Below are 22,511 nucleotides of genomic sequence, written 5' to 3' on the forward strand. Positions count from 1 at the left end.
GTATGTTGCTAACAATTAAAAAGAGCTGAATAAACCCTTCTGCATTCTAACAAGTGAGTTGCTATATCTATAGTTATTTGCTTTCCAATAAAAAGGTAAAATGTATTCAATAACAATACATACGATATTGAAGTTTACAACAACCAAAAATGTGAAAATTGAGCTAAATAAGAAAAAAGCATAATAATCACTGAAAAAAGAAACTTTCTTGGTCTTTCATCCATCAATAGTCTTCTTGCTACATATCAAGGCCTGAATTTTGGAGAGCCAACAATGAAGAGAAAACTACTTCCTGTACAATGCAAACCCCCATAGGATCAGAAGGGCTTTAATTCATAATAATGACTCAAAAAAACAAAACATTTTATGGAAGTAAAATCATTGAAATATGTACTGTCCACTGTAATCAAAATCCAAATGAAAGACAATACAATTCCTGATCAAGTTGGCTTCAAAAAGATATAGACCATCGTGCCACAAAGTAGCAAGCGGTAAGACAATAAACGCTTATTCATAAACTAATCTGAGAAGTTTATTGAGCTCATAATAGGTTATGGATAGGTAGATATAAAAGCTTATTTATATGTTAATCAGAGTAGCTTGGGAAGATAAGCTTAAAACTTCTCATAGATAGGTTAATGCTATTTAGTATTTACATAACCTCTCCCAAACACTTGAATAAGTGTTAATGCTATAAGATAAGCTGAAACAAACTCTTCAAAACAGGGCCAAGAAGGAGACAATAAAGTACTGGGCAGCAATATATGATTCATATATGTCCAAAATCAAAATATGAACATTCTATTGCTAAATCTGTTTGATATAAGATGATAGAGCAGTTTGAAGTAGAACTAACCTTTTACTCTTGGTTGGAACAATCAATCCTCTTTTCTGAAAGCTTTTATATCTATCCTTTAAGAGGGTGGAACAACCCTATATAGATAGTTACAAAAGTAGGAAAATTTACTTGTATGTTAACAAAAAAAGACACCAAAATAACCAATATCTCAGGAGGAGAAATTTGCAAGCATACCTTAAGCTTGCGGATTGAACCACTTATCTCTTCACTTAATAAAACTTGAACAGGCGCTGGCACAAACCTGTTTTGAGAATGGAATCAGTGAATCATAACTACCGGATTCTATTGGTAGGCTTAAGTAACAGAGAAGCTCAACAAACACTGGGTAAATTTTTGTTGTAAAATTGAAATAATAACAATCACTAATACAGTTAAGAACACTTAACAACTGCTTCCATGCCCATAAGTATGATGCGGGGAGCAAATTACGATAGATACTAAAGCTTGCTTACTTGTGCTTTCCTAAGCGTGGCGGACACACCTTTAACTTCTCTTCCATAGCAACATGTCTCCTCAAACGTCTTCTCTTTTTTTCCTCATCTTCTTTCGCAATTTCCTCAAAAATTTCAGGTAAGCTGTAGCCCGAAGAACCAAAGATGTTTTTTTTTTTTGAAAGAAAGAAAGAGATGTTATATATATCATCTCATATTGTGGTTGAAGAGGGAGGAAGGGAGAGAGAATGGTCACATTACCTATCAATTTCTTTTGATATTTCCTTCCTCTTCTTTGATTCAAATTCTGTTTTCAGTTGTTCTTTGCGCCTAGCTCTCTTATTCATCACAACTCTAGTTACTCTCTTTGTTTTAATAGGCCTGTACAATACAAGTTCATCAGATCTTTAAAAATTATGGGGTTTTGAAAATAAAAAGCTACCCAATACAAGTTCCTGCCATTGCATGATAAGAAATTAAGACATTTTGCAGATTTCAGAAGAAATTTCACATTTACATAATTCTTTATGAAAAAATACAATATGTGATCTCAGTAAGAAATATTTTTATGTATCTAAAAAGTATTGTTAACAATAGCAGAAGAGACTATAAGTTAAATGCAGAAAGGACCATAATAGTGATCAACAATCATTCAGATGCCTGAATTACTATTGTACACAAAATCATGAGCAGAAAATTAACAGAAAACAATAGAGCATTATATTAAGTGCCTTGATGGTAAAAAATATAATTTGGGGGTTAACTAATATCATTAAATAATGTCAGGTTAATTAAATTTATGATAGCTTACCCTTTCTCTGCTGCATCATCCTCATTGTCAGGACTACTTTCATCATCATCACTACCATTATCCACATCAAGAAAATACATCTGTCAAAAAAGTACGTTACTGATAAAGCAGGGACAAAAGCCATATAAATTCACATCTAAAGCTTTATAACTGTGCCAAAATTATGTAGGGCAGTATTTATATAAATGAAGCTAACGCGACTCACATCTTCTTCAGCAATAGGTTCTCCAGGAACAGTTAATGGCACTGGTTCAGGGCCCAATTCATCTTTGTAGACTTTTTGCATTTCTTCCGCAACCGCAGAAGCCAACATATCCTGATTTAACAATCAAGCTCTTAAGATTCTTCCTTAAGATTACAGACAAAACAAAGATCACAAATAGTATGGGAACACACCATTTCTCAAGAAACTACCTGATGGCTTTCAAATGAGGGATTAAACGAGCATCCCGGATGATCAACCTCAACAGCTGGAATAATAGAAGACTTTGACACCTGTTAAGCAGGCATCCATCATATTATCAGCTCAAACATTGAAAGTGCCATGAAGATAACATGAAATAAGAAATTCATGATACATAGTATATACAATGCCAGGAACTGTACCTTTTTCTTCTTCAACTTCTTGACGTCCTCATCTGCAAGATAATAAAAAAAAACCTATGTTAAACATCCCATAATAATTATAACAAAAAAGTACACCAATACTTCAAATTAATAAAAATACAAGTATAAGGTACCTTTGTCACCCCATAAATCAAACGTGCCGGAGGCTAACGCTGAATCATCCTGATATGGATCATTGGAGTTAAGAAATGTCAATTAAACAGATTTAAAATCAGGTTTAGGTTGAAAAGGGGACAAGAAGTAACCACCCAAATTTATCCAGATGAGATCCTAGCTGAGCAAATAATTCAAACACAATCCAATCCTACAAGTACTTTAGCCTTACTGCCTTAATGGACAACCTACTAACCTTATGAACATCTTGATTGGCCTCTAAACTTATAGAGACCGGTTTACGGTTCTTAGAGCCCTTCTTCAGAATCGAAGACGGCACTGGCTTAACAAATTGGTTCTTCTGCAGCACACTATCAACACGGAGCACTCTTTCTCTATGTTTTTCAATCTTTCTCTTCACAGAAAGATCTATTCACATGAAATTAGACATTTTCAAGGATATATCCTAATCCAACAATCAATAGAAGAGCCAACTAGTTCTGCTAGAATAACATTTTGGAAATAGTGTTCTTTCCACACCAAAAAATCAAGCAGAAACTAGAAAGAACCACAAATAATTACCATTAGACCCATCTTCCAAATAAACTTAAAATCAAAACTTTTTCTCATGGCAGCACTCATACAATAAAAATCAGCATCTGAGCATCTCCCATTATTTTCTTTTTGCATAAATAAAACACAGATTTCAGAACAAGGAACAAACAAAGCAAAACTAGAAACCGACAGCTGTTGCTAAAAACGCATAAAAGAAAGATCAAAAGGGTGGGTCCTTTGGACTTGTCTTCGTAAAAGAGGGTGTCACTGGCAACCGCTTCGAGAGAGCCTCCAGAGAGAGCATCCTTAGTTGATTTTTCAAAGAAATCTTCGATGTCTTCAGTGCTTATGTTAGCTCTCCATGCCTTCTTACCCTTCCTTGAACCCTTTGCTTTCTTCCCCATTCTTCTCTCAGACTCTGCTTCAGACGTTCAGTGTTATCTCTCTACTTTGAATTTGCTCCCTCAGTTTAGAGGGAAATCGATGTGGCAGCTGGAGAATCTAAAAAATGTGGTGGGTCGAGATCCTCTTTATGAAACCTTCTTCTCCATGAAACTTTGAATTTGCTCCCTCAGCTTCGAGCCTCTTGCTGGAAAATTTTAAGAAAACCACACAAAATTAAATATATTGTTATAATTTAGGGTTACACGTGATTAGTATAAGTGAAATGGGCCAGTATATGTTTTTTGTTACCATTTGCTTCTATTATCTATATATTTGGGCCACAACTTTAGGGTATGTTTGGTTGGAGGGAAAAGAAGAGAAAGGGAAGGAAAGCACAGTTACCTAGAATCCTTCCTCTGTTTGGTTTATTATAAAGAGAGAAAAGAATGGTAAAAAAGACATGGGGCCCACACAGAAAACTTTCCGCTCAAAACGGACGGAAAAGGTGAAAACACATGAATATTTTGTGTAAATGACAGTGGTGCCCCTGGAAATATGTTTCATTAATTTTTCTAAAATAACAGTGTTCCAATCACCCCCACGCCATGATTGCAACCTTTTCTACCTTTTTTTTTTATTGTCCCTTTTCTACCATTTTCAGATGTTAATTGTTAGGGTTACACGTGATTAGTATAAGTGAAATGGGCCAGTATATGTTTTTTGTTACCATTCTATTCATCTGGCCTCAAGGTAAATTTCCATAAAAGCATATTAGCAGGGATATCAGTTGATAATGATAGCCTTGGAAGGTTTGCGGCTGTGCTTTACTGTAAAACTATGAGTCTCCCATTCACATATTTGGGCATCCCTGTAGGAGGAAAGGCTAGAAGCTTGGCTTTGTGGGAACCTGTAATTAATAAAATGAAGAAGAGGCTTTCTTCTTGGAAACAGAAGCACATCTCGTTTGGGGGACGTTTATGTCTTATCCAAAGCGTTCTATCTGCGTTACCATTATTTTTCCTATCCTTTTTTAAGCTGCAGAAGGAGTGCTCAAGGTCTGCAATAAAATTATGCGGAAATTTCTATGGGGAGGAGCGGACTTGGAGACAAAAATTTCATGGATAAAATGGTCAGTGGTTTGTACCCCTAAAGAGAAGGGTGGATTGGGTGTGAAGAATTTGCGGCTGTTCAATGTGGCACTCCTTGGCAAATGGAAATGGAGACTCTTACACGAACAAAGTAGTCTATGGTGTAAGGTGATCAGAGCACGTAAAGGTAAGTTTGGTGTTTCTTCTTGGTGGCGTGACATTAATTCAATCTGTATTTTGGAAGGGTGGAACTGGTTCGATTCTGGTTTACAAAAACAGTTTCGCTCTGGGGATGCTACAAAATTTTGGTCTGAACATTGGTGTGGGGATGGATCTTTAGAGCTACAATTCCATCGGCTCTATAACCTCTCTAATCAGAAACATAACACTGTCAAGGATATGGGAAGCTGGGAAAATGGAGTATGGTCATGGAACTTCAAATGGAGAAGGAGACTTTGTGGTAGGGAGGTGGTTTGGCTAGAGGATTTGTTGGGGGTGGTACAGCAGATGCAGGTTGTGGAAAATGAGGGTGATAAGTGGATTTGGAGACATGAAGGCGAGGGAGCTTACACTGTTAATTCATCTTACTGTTTTTTGCAGGAACATGCTAATGTTGAGGGTGATCCAGCGTTCCAATTGCTTTGGTCTGTGCCTGCTCCTTCTAATCCGCGTTGGCCTGGCGAGTGCTATGGGATAGGGTGCAAACAAGAGACAACTTGCGCAAGCGTGGAGTAATTGGCGGCGGCGTGGCATCTTTGTGCCCATTGTGTGAGTTTGAGGTTGAGACAAGCTCTTACTTGTTCTTCTTATGCCCTGTAACTGTGCAAATTTGGTACACTTGTTTTGGCTGGCTAGGCATCTCCACAGCGTTGGTTCCTTCGTCTCGGCTGCATATCATCCAATTTCCATCAATTGGGAGAAGCAAAGCTCAACACGAGGGTGAGGTAGTGATCTGGCTGGCAATTATATGGTCTGTGTGGCTGTACAGGAATAAAGTGATCTTCCAAGGAGGTGTATTTGAATGGGAGCAGGTTTTCGAAATGGCTCAGTTGCGGGCTTGGCAATGGCTGAGTGCAAGAGCTGCAGAATTCTCCTATTCATGGTATGAGTGGAAACTGAACCCAACCTCATGTCTGTTATCTTTATAATTGTTCTGCGCTGGATGAAGGGGATATTGGTTGGTTGCTGGAATAATTGGATTTTACTGATGCCTGGCGTGTATTGCTTCAAAAGGACATCAATTGGATACATGTAGGTTTGCAATACGTATTATGGAGTGTGGAATTTACTGGCAAAGGATGTGATGAACTAGCTTCTTCACTTGGGATCGTGGCTGGTGACATTTGCAGAGGAAGCTGGAGCCATTTTGATGCTATCCCATGGGTGTAACCTGTAATGAGAGCAGCCATTTATTGGCTGCTATTTTGTAATGTATTCCTTGGGGATTTTGCTGGTGTATAGAAATTCTGTACTCTTTTTCCTTATCCGGGTTTTCCCAAGGGGGTTTTTCCTGGTAAGGTTTTAACGAGGCACAATTTCTATACTCGTTCCCTTAGGAAGGGGTGGGCTTGAGGTGGGGTACTTTGCTAGTAGGTGTTTCACTGGTGTTCGTTTTGTATTAGTTCTTACATTTAGCGTCTTTGTTTTCTGTCTCTTTCTTTTCCCTCTCTATATTGTATTGGGTTGAAGTACCCCTTGTACTTCTTTCAATATAATTTCATTGGCTTATCCAAAAAAAAAAAAAACCATTTGCTTCTATTATCTATATATTTGGGCCACAACTTTACTCTTTCAAGTGCAAACCAAAAGAGTTCATTATTTAAATAAATGCTCACACTAATTCCTCATTGTTGCAGATAAACTATATATGTTTCGAACAAAAAAATAAACTATATATATGTATAATAAGTTAGCGTTTATAAGATTATATATACATATATTTCTATATATGTAACGTATTCAATGTATTATATACAATTAATTTTGGTAATAAATTAAAAGATTAGTTGTTTTTTTTGTAATAAAACGATCAGTTGTTAAATAATATTTGGTATATTATGAATTTATAATTTTGTAGTAAATACCGAGTCAACCGGTTCAACCAGTGACCCAGTGGTCAGACCAGTTACCCATTGACTCAGTGCCTTGATCGAGTTGATCACCGGGCCGAGTTTAATAACACTGGCTCCAATTGTTGCCTAAAAATTAAGAAACGATAATTTTTTTTTTTGAAAAGAAGAAATGATAGTTCTTATGAGAAGAAATTGGGGAAAATTGAATAGAAAAAAGAAGAATTGTGAGACTGCTACATATATTAGGGTTTGTTTTTTGGGCTTTGTTTCACATGGGTTACACATTGATAAAATTGTGAGGTTATAATATTATAATATTATTTGGCAACGCTTTTTATGAAGAAAAGTTTTCTTTTGAAAGCACATTTATTAGTTTTTTTTGTCGAAGGTTGAAATTCATTCAATACCCAAAGGTAGCCCAACGACACTTACAACTGATCATGATACATCATACATATTGAATGACTTAGTTTCAAAAAAAAAACATATTGAATGACTTTAAAAAAAATACATATGGAATGAATCTTGTTCAATGAAGTTGGACTTGGGCCCATTCAACATATTGTGAAGCCCGCTTTATACCAAATTTTCTCTTGTTGGACTGCAGATTGGGCTCTATTAGCTTGAGATATCTATCTATCTATCTATCTATAAACTATATAAAGGGAGAGTTTTTGCAGCCTTGAGGGCAAATCAGTAATTCAATATATTAATGCACATGAACTACAATTTAACCATGGATATTTCAGTCAATCTTGAAATAATTAAAATGGAACTCAATCTCAGCCGTCCATTGCCTTAATCTTTACGGTTGTCATCTTTCAGTCTTAGCCCTCTCACATTCGCTCTAGAATTAGGATTTCCATTTTATTTCTACCACCTCTTCAGATGCTTACGTTTTGATTCTGCAAGGCTTCAGTTTCCATTCCACCACTTCTTCTACCTTCATTCATTCTGTTTCAGTAATAAGGGAACGATGAAAACCCTTATATGTCCGCTGCATCAGAGAGATAGGTTTCGACAGAGGACTCAATTCTCCTATATGCTCCTCCGCCGCTTTCATCACCAAATCGTTGTCCACTCCACCCCGTTAAGATGTCTCCTTCGCCGTAGCCAGGTTAGATCTATGTAGGCATTCCCCCTTTTGTTGGATTGTCCCACTTTCAGAGTTTCGAGTTGTGACAAAATGTCGCCCTTCATGTTCGCCTGTGCTTGTCATGTTTCGTTCGCAATTAATGGTCACTTGAGTTGCTATCCCTGTAACATCAACCTGCAGTGTGAATTTCCAACCGCTATGTTTTTTTTTCGTTATTATGTGACTCCTAAACCCTGATCTTTCGATGTTGAAATTTCAGCTTAATTAAATCGGCGAGGAGTTGGACATGGAGGAGCAGGTCTTTCATATGCACTGTGTTGAAGTTGCCTCGCTCTCTGCTTGATTCACTCGAAGGTACCACCAACACGGTAGAGGAGATGAAGCAGACCTTGCCCTTTTCACGTAACTTTAATTTTCTGCCTCTTTTGTTCATTGAATTTTCCTTTACCTGCACAAACAATTTCCTTGCTCTCTATTTGAGAAGCATCAGGTTTGTGAAAAAAAAGGTTCTACTGATATGTGAATTAGCATAAAAAGAGGAAATTTTCAAGGAGGTGAATTCAATATGGCTGCACCAGTAAGAACCCTCCTAGGAAAAAAAATGAACAAACAATTGATTGGAAAAAGGATGATACCCCTTTGCACTCTACAACAAGATTTATGTCTATTTTATATCAATGTAGATTCAGAGCAGGTTGATAACGCAACACAACAGGTATGTAATTTTCAAATTCTATTAATGCTGTTGTTACTTTGTTGTCGTGCATTTTGTAAAAAACAACCGGATGTCGAAGCTGATGCCGTGGCATCTGCCTTTGTATTGCTAGGACATCAGTCCTCTATTTGGAACGTTACTTGTGGGCCCATGTAGATTTTATGAAGATATATTTTTGTAGTTACTTGAGGAACAAGTAGCTGTACCAGAAGGGTTTGATTTGTGGGTTGTTATTTATTGAAACAATCTTTGATAAAAGATTGAGTTTCTATCTTCACATTTGAATTTTGCAACAATATCTTGGAGATTCAGTTTTGATTTGTTGTTGCAATCTGTTACTTCAGCCAAGCAAACCCTATTGCCCAAGCCACCGCTGCTGAAGTCTATAAAAGAACAAAGACCTAAAGCTTGAAGGCTACCAAAAGATTAAGTGTTTTAGGATTGTTATTGTTCTTTGTTGCTTGTGATCATACCTTGTTCACTGATTCTATAAAGCAAGGTTATGATCTGTGTTGTTTGCATCTGCAAACTTTGATTGTTGATTGTTAGTTACCAATCACTGTGACAGTGATTGAGAGAAAGTGAGAGGGGATCTCATACTTAGGTTGAGATACTAAGTAGAAATACACTCGGTAGATTAGGAAGTGAACTATGAACTGTGGTGTTCATGAGTGTCTGTAATTCCTGAATCTTGAGATAATGGATTTCCTTTCTTTGGGTGAAAACCCTCCAGACGTAGGTGAAGTTTTTTCACTGAACTGGGTTACCAATTCTTGTGTCTTGTTTACTTGTCTTTTTAATTATTGTTGTTACTGTTAGTCGATTGTTGAACCTGTTGTCCCAGCATCGTGTAGGACATCTGGTCCAAGGGAACCTGAATTTCAATTGGCATCAGAGCAAGCACCCTGTTCTGATTGGGTGAGCTCCAAGGAATCTAATTCAGTTCTCATGGATAACAAGGAGGGAGGATCAGTCAATAGGCCACCTATTCTGGATGGTACTAACTATGACTACCGGAAGGTTCGCATGACAGCCTTTCTCAAGTCAATTGACAACAAGACTTGGAAAGCTATTGTTAAGGGTTGGAAGCACCCCACCAAGGCACAAGCAGAAGGTACTTCAACTGTTACTGCTGAGAAACCTGAGGAAGAACGGACTAAGGAAGAAGATGAAGCTGCTCTTGGGAATTCTAAAGCACTGAATGCTATTTTCAATGGAGTTGACAAGAATATGTTCAGGCTAATTAACACTTGTACTGTGGCCAAGGATGCCTGGGAGATACTGAAGACAACTCATGAAGGAACTACTAGAGTGAGAATGTCAAGACTTCAGATGCTTGCTACTCAGTTTGAAAATCTGATGATTACTGAAGAAGAAACCATCTCTGAATTCCACATGCGTGTTTGTGACTTGTCCAATGCTTCTTTTGCTCTGGGAGAACCTATGCCAGATGAAAAGCTTGTAAGGAAAATCTTAAGGTCTCTACCAAAGAAATTTGCTATGAAAGTTACTGCGATTGAGGAGGCTCAAGATATTGAGAGCATGAAGGTTGATGAGTTAATTGGATCCTTGCAGACTTTTGAGTTGAAACTTGGTGACAAGACTGAAAAGAAACACAAGAGTATTGCTTTTGTATCTAACAAAAATGAGGGTGATGATGAAGGCTGTGAGGGTGAAAACCTTTCTGAGGCTCTGGCTATGCTAGCAAAAAAATTCAACAGAGCATTGAGAAAGATAGACAAAAGAACCAGGCCTAATGTCCAGAACATGAAGTTCGACAACAAACCCAAGTTTTCTAATTCACAGAGGAGGACCAAGGAAGAAGAAAGATCTGGTCAGGGTAAAGGAGTGCAGTGTCATGAGTGTGAAGGTTATGGTCATATTAGATCTGAATGTGCCACTTATCTGAAAAAGCAGAAGAAAGGGATGATGGTCACTTGGTCAGATGAAGACACTGAAGATGAGGAGGAGATTTCTTCCAACAAGGTAAATGCCTTCTCTGGAACAGTTTGTGATACAGATACAAGTGATGAAGATATTTCAGATGAGGAACTTGTTGAGACTTATAAGCTGTTGCATATCAAATGGGAGGAAGCCTGTAAACTTGTAAGAGAACAGGAAAGTGAGATAAAACAACTCTCCACTCAGAATGAAAGATTGAAAGAACTCAGTGCTAAGCTAAAAGAAGATTGTGATAAGTGGAAATCCAAGCTTGAAAATGTTGACACTGTGGAAAAGGCAAAACTGATGTTAGTCAATACAGAATTACAAGAGGAAATAGCAATTCTGAAAAGCAAGCTTGAAGCCACTCACAAATCACTCCGAATGTTGAATAGTGGTTCTGACATGTTAGATGAGATTTTGAAAGAAACAAGTAAGCATGGAAGAAGCTTGAAGGGAATTGGATTTGACTATGGGATTGCAAACAAGAAAGATCAGAAGGGGTCAAAGAATTTTGTTGCTGCAACAGAACAATCTGAATTCAAGAAACCTGCTAATTATCAGATGTCAAGACCGATGCCTCGACATGTGCCTCGACATGTGAGTTCTCAAGTCAAGAGTATCAAAACAACACCTTGGAAGTGTCACTATTGTGGAAGGAATGGACATATAAAACCCTACTATTTCAAATTGTATGGCTACCCTCAAGCTTATGATAGGTCAAATAACTCAAAGGTCACACGGATGAAGAAGGAATGGAACCCAAGAGTGAAGTTACTTGTCTGGTTGCCTACACATATTTCAGAGCCTCTGCAAGAGAAGACGGATACTTTGATAGTGGTTGCTCAAAGCATATGATAGGAAATAAAGGATATCTGAAGGATCTCAGAAGTCACTCTAGCAACTATGTCACATTTGGAGATGGAGCTAAAGGAAAAATTAAAGGGGTAGGAAAACTGGTTAATGCTGGATCCCCAGATTTGAATAATGTGCTTCTGGTTAATGACCTAACTGCTAATCTAATTAACATAAGCCAACTCTGTGATTAAGGGCTTGAAGTGAAGTTCAACAGAGCAGGTTGTATTGTAACTACAGAAGATGACAAAGTCTTTATGAGAGGAGTTAGATCGAAAGATAATTGCTATATGTGGACACCTCAAGAGATAGCTCAAGTCTCTAGATGCTTGTTAACAAAGGAAGATGAGTTAAATGTATGACACCAAAAGCTAGGACATCTCGATTTGAAGAGTATGCAGAAGATAGTTGCTGAAGAAGCCATAAGAGATTTACCTAGGCTGAGGATAAGAGAAGGAAAGTTGTGTGGAGAATGCAAGATTGGAAAACAAACCAAGGTATCTCATACAAAACTTCAGCATCAGACCACAACAAAGGTACTAGAACTGCTGCACATGGACCTCATGGGACCAATGCAGGTTGAAAGCTTGGGAGGTAAAAGATATGTGTTTGTTTGTGTTGATGATTTTTCCAGATACACTTGGATAGAGTTCTTGAAAGAAAAGTCAGAAACTTTTGATATCTTCATGAACCTGTGTCTGAGGCTTCAGAATGATAAGAGTTCTGTGATTGTAAGGATCAGAAGTGACCATGGAAAGGAGTTTGGGAATTCAAAATTCTCTGAGTTTTGTGAATCATAAGGAATCAATCATGAGTTTTCAGCACCCATCACACCATGACAGAATGGAATTGTTGAGAGAAAGAATAGAACTCTTCAGGAGTCAGCCAGGGTCATGTTGCATGCCAAGAAGATTCCTCTTAAGTTCTGGGCTGAGGCTATGAATACTGCGTGCTACATTCACAACAGAGTCACCATTAGAGCTGGAACTTCCTCTACTCAGTATGAAATATGGAAAGGTAGGAAACCTACAGTAAAACACTTTCATATATTTGGAAGCAAATGCATTCTTGCTGATCGTGAACCAAGAAGAAAGTTGGATCCAAAGAGTGATGAAGGGATATTCATGGGATACTCAACAAATAGAAAAGCCTACAGAGTATTCAATTCTCGCACAAAAACCATGATGGATTCAGTAAATGTGAGTGTTGATGATGAGCCTAGTGTAAGCAAGGAATCCAATCTCAGTGAAGATGAAGATAGTGCAGATGTTCTAGCAGATGCTCCAGCAACCAACCTCGACAATGAGTCTGATACAAGTACAGATGAACATGAAGACAAGCTGCCCACACAGAATAAAGCCCCATCCATCAAAATTCAAAAGATTCATCCTCAAGAAAATATCATTGGTGAGCTTCAGGAGGGAGTAACAACCAGGTCCAGAAGTCTTATTGCTCATGGATGCTACATCTCAAAGATAGAACCTAGCAATGTCAAAGAAGCTCTTACTGATGAATACTGGATAAATGCAATGCAAGAAGAGCTTGATCAGTTCACAAGGAATGAAGTTTGGAATCTGGTACCAAGACCTGAAGGAGTAAACATCATTGGCACAAAATGGATTTTCAGAAACAAGTCTGATGAAAATGGAATTGTCACCAGAAACAAAGCAAGACTGGTTGCTCAGGGGTATACACAGATAGAGGGAATTGACTTTGATGAAACCTTTGCACCAGTAGCAAGATTGGAGTCTATAAGATTGTTGTTGGGAGTTGCATGTCTTCTAAAGTTCAGACTCTACCAGATGGATGTCAAGAGTGCATTTCTGAATGGTTACTTAAACGAAGAAGTATATGTAGAGCAACCTACAGGGTTCATAGACCCTCATCATCCAGATTATGTAAATAAATTAAGGAAAGCACTGTATGGATAGAAGCAAGCTCCCAGAGCTTGGTATGAGAGGCTTACTGAATTTCTTGTTAGTAATGGCTATTGCAAGGGAGGACTTGACAAGACCTTATTTGTTAAGAATGACAAAGGAAAGCTCATGATAGCACAAATTTATGTGGATGATATAGTCTTTGGAGGAATGTAACGCCCCGATTTCTCGAGTGTCACACAGTAAACCAAACATCACCATTTTCGTAAAGAATTTTCGCCGTTCAATTATTAATCTTGACTTAATGACAAAAGTTCATTTATTACGAAGCTCTTGAAAACCTTTACGATATAAATCTGCGGAATAAATAAGACATGTTTTACTGAATAAAATAACTCATAAATAAACGGAAGAATAATCAAATACATAAATGAATCCTTGGGCTAAAGCCCTATGTCATCAATACATCAAAAACCGGAAAACAAAACTGATAAAGATAGTCCAACACCACGAACACTCGACCCCCAGCATGGCAATATCAGTCACTCGTCGAGCCAACCGCACTGTCGCTGGCGCTTCTTCACAGGAGCCCTGACCTCCGGTGCATCTCCACTCCCCTCCGTCTCGGCATCCCTAGGTGCATCAGCTGCTGCAACATACCGTGGAGCAAAGACATCCATAGGCTCAGCAGGAACTGGAAGGGACTCGAGAGGCGGAGCTGGAAAGTCGCCAAGGCGTGCCCACCAATTTGGTGCCTCGAACGCCCGTGAAGAAACCTCCCCTCCTGCAATCCTCTGTGGAGAGTTCGAGCACGAACCCTCGTCTCCTGGATGTAAGAAGCGACAAGGTAAAAAGGGCATCTTGACCTTGCCCCACTCCATGCTCTGAGTCTCGACGACGTTCCCATGCCGGTCACGTCCAATGATCGTAGCGCTGCCGACGTAGATGCGACGTGCCTTGGCAGAGTCGGACTGCCAAGCGTTGTCGTTATGCTGGTCAGGTAAGTCTATCGTCCATGAGACCACTGTACTCTTGGTCTTCATCATCTGGGCCCCCCCCCAGAATAACACATAAACAAACAACAGGGTCAGATCTCATGTTCTCATATAACATTCACATATCCAAGTAATACTCATAAGTAACAAGGTACAATAAGCATAAACTTTATATTATATCACAGTAAGTCACCTAAGTTCAGTTAGGCTAGCGACCTCACCATTCACACAACCACCTCAACACCAATGGCCATAATCACGATCATCCGTAGATGAACAAATCTCGGAGGGGACTCACCGTACAACCCTCATTCATGTGGGGAGACACACCGTCCGCCAGACTCACCGTCTGTCCACAGAATCACAAGGCGACCGCAGTTAGCCAATCACGTGGGGACACACCGTACAACCCACAAAACACCCTCGCGTGCAAGTAACCGTTTGTCTCTAACAGTACCATCGTTCTCATGGTCCATAGTCTTCACCAGACCTATGTCCAATTATTCACATTTTACTTGCAAGCGATTAAGTTCTCATTTCTCTTTGTTAAAGGCTCTATTGAGTCAACCTAGAGTCTTAACATTTTCACAAAACTTATATAACTTAGATGACAGTAAATAAGCACAGCACCAAAAGGAATTACAGCTAGGTGAGCGACCTTTTGGTAGTAATCAAGATAGGAAACATATAAGTCATTCCAAGGCACTTAACATGTTCTCATGCATATCAATACTTAGATCATGACAACTCCACCAATCAAGCTATCACATAAACTTGTGCATTAGTCGGAAAGAAGAAAACTTGCCAACAACCACAAAAATGGCTTAGCCGAACCCCAAAGGGTCCAAGGTTTTCTAAAACACTTCCTCCCTTCCATCTCAACTTCACAAGTCAAAGTCCAGCCAACAAACATAAACATATACTCTCCCAAAAATCCAGCAAAGATCATGTTACAAATTGCTTCTTAAAATCATGTGATAATCTAGGCAAATTTAGCATAAAATCATGATTTTCATACATAAAACCTAGGGTCATTTGGCAAACATCAACCTACTGATCAAGGCATCACACAAGCTTCACAAATATGGTACAAATTCCAGAAATAATCAGCAATAATCAATACATTGAAAGCTAAAGAAAAATCCACCAAAACCCAAGGTTTTGGCCTAGCCGAGAGCACCATTTGCTCTAGGGTTCTTTCTTTTTTTTTTTGAAAAACATTTGGCCATCCTCTAGGCCATTATACAGCAGCAAAACATCAACCTAAGAATCATCATTCTCAGCCCTAAACATGCAAATTCAGTACAGAATTCGTTCTCAGCATCAACATGACAAAACTAGTCCAAATTGGCAACTATGGCAAGTAGCATGGTATCATCTTGTATCAAATTTGAGGCTGCAAATTTCAAACCCTTAAACATGCATTCTACCCTCATCCAAACGTGCATCATACACCCAACTAAGAACAGAATATAGTCATGCTAACTAAGGAATCCATCATCACATAGAACCTAGACTCTACCCACTAGATCCACCCCTTACCTTTGGTGTTGGGTTTTGAGAAAGATGAAGGTTTGGTTCTGGAAAAAGATGAATGGAAAGGGCTACTCTCTGCTGCACCTTCAACCTTGGTCTGGTCTCCTCCTCTCCCTCTTGATCACACTTGCTTTCCCTCTTGCTCTTCTCCTTTCTTCCTCTCTAGCCGCCACTCTCCCTCTCCCTTTCTCTCTTCTTTTCTTTCTTTTTCACTTCTGAATTGTGAGGGCAAAACAAGAGGGTTTGATTAGGTTTCCTTTCAGCCTTATAGTTCTCTCAAAAACTGAAGCAAAGTTCCCCCTTTTGCCCCTCTATACACGGCCAAGACATGCACCATCAAGGGCATGCATAATTCACAATTTTTGAATGGGAACAAGGCATTAATGGCACTTAATTTTCTATTAATCCTTGTCTCAAAACTGACCAGCTTTTGTTCATGAGCCTTAAACCCTAATTATCTTCTCTAAACTCTTGCTAAATAGTCAACCAATTCAGCACAACCAAGTCAACCAAGTTTTCCCTCCTTCCTTCCTCATGAAATTCGACTAGCATGCATCATGGCTAGGTTTTCTTTGTTTTTTTCTTCTCCCTTCATAACTTGGCCCAAGTCCAACTAAATACTCTCCTAGCTACTGATTAAGAAGCTCAATTAAATCAAGGCAAACTCCTTCTCTTGATTTTTAAAGAAACAAATTCGGACTTAAGAATTTTCTTCTAATAAAATTGCTAGTACAGAACAGCCTGACCTTCTGTCACTAAAACAAGGCTATCTCGGGCTACAGAGGTCGGAATGACCTGAAACCAACGAGAGAATTTAGCTAACTCAGAGAGCTACAACTCTCATGAAGGAAGCTTTTCAAGATTAGGTCTTTAAGACCTCTCAAAAATTTACACAAGGTCACGGACAGTTTATCAATTAAATCAAACTTCACTAGAAATTTCACTTTTATTCAACAAATCACTTAAGCAATACATAAGTAAGGTTAAGGTCTTACAAGGAATGTCAAACACGATGGTGGAGCATTTCGTTCAACAAATGAAATCTGAGTTTGAAATGAGCTTAGTTGGTGAGTTGAGTTATTTTCTAGGTCTACAAGTTAAGCAAATGGAGGATTCCATGTTTATCTCACAGAGCAAATATGCCAAGGGCTTGGTCAAGAAGTTTGGTTTAGAGAAGTCAGGTCACAAAAGAACTCCAGCTGCAACTCATGTTAAATTAACCAAGGATGAGCAGGGAGAAGATGTTGATCAAAGTCTCTACAGAAGCATGATAGGAAGCTTGTTGTATCTTACTGCTAGTAGACCTGATGTCACTTTTGATGTGGGTGTGTGTGCTAGATACCAAGCTGCTCCTAAAACAAGTCATCTACTGCAAGTAAAGAGAATCATCAAGTACATCAATGCTACAAGTGATTATGGTATTCTCTATACTCATGATACAAACTCTTCTTTAGTTGGATATTGTGATGCAGATTGGGCAGGTAGTGCAGATGACAGAAAAAGCACATCAGGAGGTTGTTTCTTTTTAGGAAATAATCTAATCTCGTGGTTTAGTAAGAAGCAGAACTGTATATCTTTAACAACTGTAGAAGCAGAGTATATTGCTGCTGGAAGTAGTTGCACACAACTCATGTGGATGAAGCAAATGCTCAAAGAGTATGATGTTGAACAGGATGTCATGACATTGTATTGTGACAATCTCAGTGCAATCAATATTTCCAAGAATCCCATTCAGCACAGCAGGACCAAGCACATTGACATAAGACATCATTTTATCAGGGAATTAGTGGAGGATAAAATTGTCACTTTGGAGCATGTTACAATTGAGAAGCAATTGGCTGACATATTTACAAAGCCCCTTGATGCAAGTACTTTTGATAAATTAAGAGGAAATATTGGGATTTGCCTCTTTGAAGGAGCATAGCAATCAATGTTCCTAAATGTGTTAACGGCTAGTTTTACTTTTCTCATCATTAACTGCCGTTGTGACGTCAGCAGAGAGAAGGTTGCTTCTTTGTCCAACTGTTATATAACCTCCTTCAACGGGCAAATTGTCTATATTCAACCGCTTGTACTTCTTGTTTTTGCAAGTTTTAACTTCTTTCATTCTCAGTTTCTCATCAAATTTCTGTATTCAAAGTGTTGTTTCACTCAAATCATCATGTCTGAAGCATCAGGGAAGCACGATTCTGTCAAGGCCAAGGTTGAAAGAACTCCACTTGGTGTGAAATGCATAGGCCTCAAGAGTGGTTCATCAGATTCAAAGAAGAAGTTTGTGAAGAAGACGACCAAGACTCCATCAAGAAAGGTGTATCAATCTCAGGCTCGTGATAAGACTCCCTCAAATGCTCCTATTATTGAGGATGTCACAGATGAAGAAGAGCTTTCTGCTGAAAACTCTGCCATTGGTTCCAATCAAGATGTTGTGCCCGATGTTAGGGCTTCTGTACCTGAAGATGTTCCTAATCAAGAAACTTCTGGGAAGGAATCCACTGCTCGTGTAGATTCAGGTGTACCCACTCATTCTGATGGTTCTTCTTCTCCTTCGAAAGAGGATGAACCAGTGCATGTGACCATTGATGATTCTCAGCCCAAGGAAACAAGCCAGGCTCCTGCCTCTGTTCAGAATATTTCTGATGATGACTCTGATGTTCCTTTAACTGCTTCTCTGCATGATAGTGTCGCTGCCAGGATCAAGAGAAAAAGAAGGGTTCCTGATGTTGAAGAATCTCCTAGTCCAAAGAAGAAGACCAAGTCCACTCCAACAACTTCTAAGTCTAAGCAAAAAGATGTGAAGGGAAAAGGTAGGCAACAGGAAGTTAAATCCAAGAGTGTCAAGAAGAAGAAGGTTCCCGTTGCTGCTGAGGAATATGGGTCAGATGTTGAGGGGGATGTCGAGGACATCTTGCCTTCTGAGAAGAAGAAGTATGCAGGAAAACGCATTCCTCAGAATGTCCCTGCTGTTCCTATTGACAATGTGTCCTTTCATGCTGAAGGTAATGTCCAGAAGTGGAAGTATGTGTGTCAACGCAGAGTTGCCAAGGAAAGGGAAGTTGGCTCTAATGTACTTGAGTGCAAGGAAGTGGTTGCACTTATTGAAAAGGCTGGACTTATGAAGACCATTCTCAAGGTGGGAAGGTGTTATGAAAAACTGGTGAGGGAATTTCTGGTGAATCTGTGTGTGGAAGTGGGACTTCCTGAAAGTATTGAGTTTAGAAAGGTGTTTGTAAGGGCACAATGTGTTGAATTCTCCCCTGCTGTGATCAACAAAGCACTTGGAAGAAGTGTTGTTGAGTTTGTTGATGAGGAGTTGTCCTTGGATGTGATTGCCAAGGAGATTACTGCAGGCCAAGTCAAGAAGTGGCCCATCAAGAAGTTGCTGTCTACAGGAACACTGAGTGTGAAGTATGCCATTCTTAACCGGATTGGGGCTGTGAATTGGGTTCCTACCCAACATACTTCTGGAGTTTCTACTGCTCGCTCTTGCCAGATTGATCTACAAAATTGGCACTTCTACTGATTTTGATTTTGGGTCTTTTGTGTTTGAACAGACTCTGAAGCATGCTGACACTTGTGCTGTGAAGCTGCCCATATCATTTCCATCTCTTCTTACAGAAATCATTCTTCAACAGCATCCTCAGATCATCAGGGCTGATGAGGTTCATTTGCCCAAGGGTGTTCCTATTACCCTGGATCAACGATTGTTTATGGTGCCACATGTCATAGACATTGCTTTGCCATTTAGCAGGACTTCTACCCCTGCTCCTGTGAGTGAATCTAGTACTAAGGCCATTATTGCTGAATTGATGGATGTTTCTAAGGCTCTACATGAGACTATTAGGATCAGCACTGCAAGGAAGCTAAAGGTTGATGCTTTGCTTCTCAAGCTTCAAGAGGAAGAAGGTCAAGAGGGTGAGCCAAGTGGTGCTGCTGTTGCTCCTCAGAATGCCAACACTGAAGAAGAGGGACAATCTGAAGAGAGTATAGAAGAAACTGAAGGCGACTCCAGTTCTGAAGATTAGTTTGTGTTTCTCGTATTCTTTTGGCTGTAGTTTGTGTCCCTTTGCCAAATTTGTGTTAAAAAGGGGGAGTAGATCTGTGTAGCTGTGAAAACTATGTGTTTTGTTGTGTTGATGACTTTGGTCTGTAATAATTTGAAGACAAGTTCAAGACAGAGGCAAGTAATTGACTGGTTGTTTAGCTACTGTATGTCTCTTGATGCATTTGGTGATTACCTTTTGTTCAAATTGCTTCTGGTTTGTTGGTTTGCACTTGTTGGATAGTTAGTATGTTTCTGCTGTCATGTTCTTTGTTCCAACTGTGCTTTATGGAGTGTGCTGGTTGTTAATTGGATGCATCATTTGAGGGGGAATCTGCTACTAAGGGGGAGCTTTGGTTCTCTTTGTTTACTCTCTCTGTTCATTAAGTGGTTTTAGACAAAATTTGACAAAGGGGGAGATTGTTGTTACTTTGTTGTCGTGCATTTTGTCAAAAACAACCTGATGTCAAAGCTGATGCTATGGCATCTGCCTTTGTGTTGCTAGGACATCAGTCCTCTGTTTGGAACGTTACTTGTGGGCCCATGTAGATTTTATGAAGATATATTTTTGTAGTTACTTGAGGAACAAGTAGTTGTACTAGAAGGGTTTGATTTGTGGGTTGTTATTTGTTGAAACAATCTTTGATAAAAGATTTAGTTTCTATCTTCACGTTTGAATTTTGCAACAATATCTTGGAGATTCAGTTTTGATTTGTTGCTGCAATCTGTTATTTCAGCCAAGCAAACCCTATTGCCCAAGCCCCGCTGCTGAAGTCTATAAAAGAACAAAGACCTAAAGCTTGAAGGCTACCGAAGCTGATAGAGAGATTAAGTGTTTTAGGATTGTTATTGTTCTTTGTTCTTTGTTCTTTGTTGCTTGTGATCATACCTTGCTCACTGATTCTATAAAGCAAGGTTATGATATGTGTTGTTTGCATCTCCAAACTCTGATTGTTGATTGTCAGTTACCAATCACTGTGGTAGTGATTGAGAGAAAGTGAGAGAGGCTCTCATACTTAGGTTGAGATACTAAGTAGAAATACACTCGGTAGATTAGGAAGTGAACTATGAACTGTGGTGTTCATGAGTGTCTGTAATTCCTGAATCTTGAGATAGTGGATTTCCTTTCTTTGGGTGAAAACCCTCCAGACGTAGGTGAAGTTTTTTCACTGAACTGGGTTACCAATTCTTGTGTCTTGTTTACTTGTCTTTTTAATTACTGCTGTTACTGTTAGTCGGTTGTTGAACCTGTTGTCCCAGCATCGTGTAGGACATCTGGTCCAAGGGAACCTGAATTTCAAATGCCATGGTTCAACGTTTTCTTTGGCATCCGTTTCACCTTATGCGATTTCTCTTGATTCAGATACAATTGCTTGCCATGACTTCTGATACATTCATGTTTCAGCAGGCTTATCATTATTTTTGTTTTTTGAACCGTGTTGGCATACTGAACTGTTCTTTGGTTTCCCTTTTCGCGGCATTGTTTATTTGTTCATAAATTTAATTTCAGCTTTCATTGTTTGTTTAATCAAATCATAATCGCAGTGTGAAGCCTGCTGCTACACAAGTAAAGAAAATGTCCAAAGTTGATTCCAACCCAAGTTTGTTGTGTTTGATTAAGGTCTCCTATTTGATACTCACACATTGGTCAGTTTTTCTTATCTTATCTCAAAGTACATATGTTGTGTTGTTTCATGTTTCAGGTTCTCAAGAGATGAACATATCTGCATGTACACCAAACTCTACTAAACAAGGTTAATAATTTTCTTGGTAATATTTACATAATGCTAATATTTAGTCTTTAGTGATGACACTTTGAAAGGGTAGATTTTGGTAGAGTATTTGGAACTATGATACTAGAGATGAACTCATATGGTAGAGTATTTGGAACTATGATCCCCTGCAAAATTTTATGCTTATCCAGGTCTTTTGCTGATGGGTTTCCAAATTTATTTATAAGTAATGCAGAAGAGCTGTGTGGTCAACATGCTGCATTTTTGGTATCACTTAGCTCCCCAGCCAAGGCTTTGAACAATTTTCTGACATATGCCTTCAGCTTTGCAAGGATGCTGTCAAATATTCTCAACATCATTTATATGACAGCTAGATGGCTTTATATGCACTAGAGAGAGTATGAGAAATATTGATGTCAAATAATTAAGAGAAAATAAAACTATCATTAATGAGTCTTTCAAGGTTTACCCAATATCCATAATAATCATATTCAATTTCTAAAACCTCTTCATTTTTTGCCTCAGGTCTGTATCTAATAATTTCTTTTGATAATTTTTCCTAATATTTTTGCCGCTGTGAAGAGAGCTACCGCGAGGAGGCAAGATCTGGTGGCTTTGTGGAAGGATAAAGAAAACCTTGCTCTAGGGTTTGAGGGAGGGAGGGAGGGAGGGAGAGAGAGAGAGAGAGAGAGAGAGAGAGTTATTAACAGATTTCAACAAAAAAAAGAGGTTTTATTTAAATTAGGAATTTTATTAAGTTTTTATTTTTTTTCCTGCTTAAATAAATGAGTTGGAATTGAAAAA

The 22,511-nt window shown here is 38.8% G+C and overlaps 3 protein-coding genes across 3 annotated transcripts; 1 reads left to right on the plus strand and 2 right to left on the minus strand.

The window, feature by feature from the left end:
- Nucleotides 1-26: 26 nt before the first annotated feature.
- Nucleotides 27-3,991, minus strand: LOC130748815 (ribosome biogenesis protein NOP53-like). The gene is made up of 12 exons (XM_057602060.1): nucleotides 3,614-3,991; nucleotides 3,078-3,252; nucleotides 2,842-2,890; nucleotides 2,708-2,739; nucleotides 2,516-2,596; nucleotides 2,307-2,417; nucleotides 2,102-2,181; nucleotides 1,552-1,671; nucleotides 1,312-1,434; nucleotides 1,034-1,100; nucleotides 857-933; nucleotides 27-292 (listed from the first exon to the last, which is right to left on the minus strand). Exons 1-12 carry the CDS (start codon nucleotides 3,778-3,780, stop codon nucleotides 286-288), a joined length of 1,089 nt encoding a protein of 362 aa, XP_057458043.1. The 5' UTR covers nucleotides 3,781-3,991; the 3' UTR covers nucleotides 27-285.
- Nucleotides 3,992-13,769: 9,778 nt separating this feature from the next.
- On the minus strand, nucleotides 13,770-16,155 carry LOC130732032 (uncharacterized). The gene is made up of 2 exons (XM_057584164.1): nucleotides 15,942-16,155; nucleotides 13,770-14,450 (listed from the first exon to the last, which is right to left on the minus strand). The coding sequence occupies exon 2, from the start codon at nucleotides 14,448-14,450 to the stop codon at nucleotides 13,947-13,949; it is 504 nt and encodes a 167-aa protein (XP_057440147.1). The 5' UTR covers nucleotides 15,942-16,155; the 3' UTR covers nucleotides 13,770-13,946.
- An 885-nt stretch (nucleotides 16,156-17,040) lies between these two features.
- Nucleotides 17,041-19,957, plus strand: LOC130745652 (uncharacterized). The gene is made up of 4 exons (XM_057598016.1): nucleotides 17,041-17,310; nucleotides 17,408-17,416; nucleotides 18,049-19,377; nucleotides 19,487-19,957. Exons 1-4 carry the CDS (start codon nucleotides 17,041-17,043, stop codon nucleotides 19,955-19,957), a joined length of 2,079 nt encoding a protein of 692 aa, XP_057453999.1.
- Nucleotides 19,958-22,511: the final 2,554 nt, after the last annotated feature.

The sequence above is a fragment of the Lotus japonicus genome, chromosome 1 (genome assembly GCF_012489685.1).
Source record: "Lotus japonicus ecotype B-129 chromosome 1, LjGifu_v1.2".
Taxonomy (NCBI): domain Eukaryota; kingdom Viridiplantae; phylum Streptophyta; class Magnoliopsida; order Fabales; family Fabaceae; genus Lotus; species Lotus japonicus.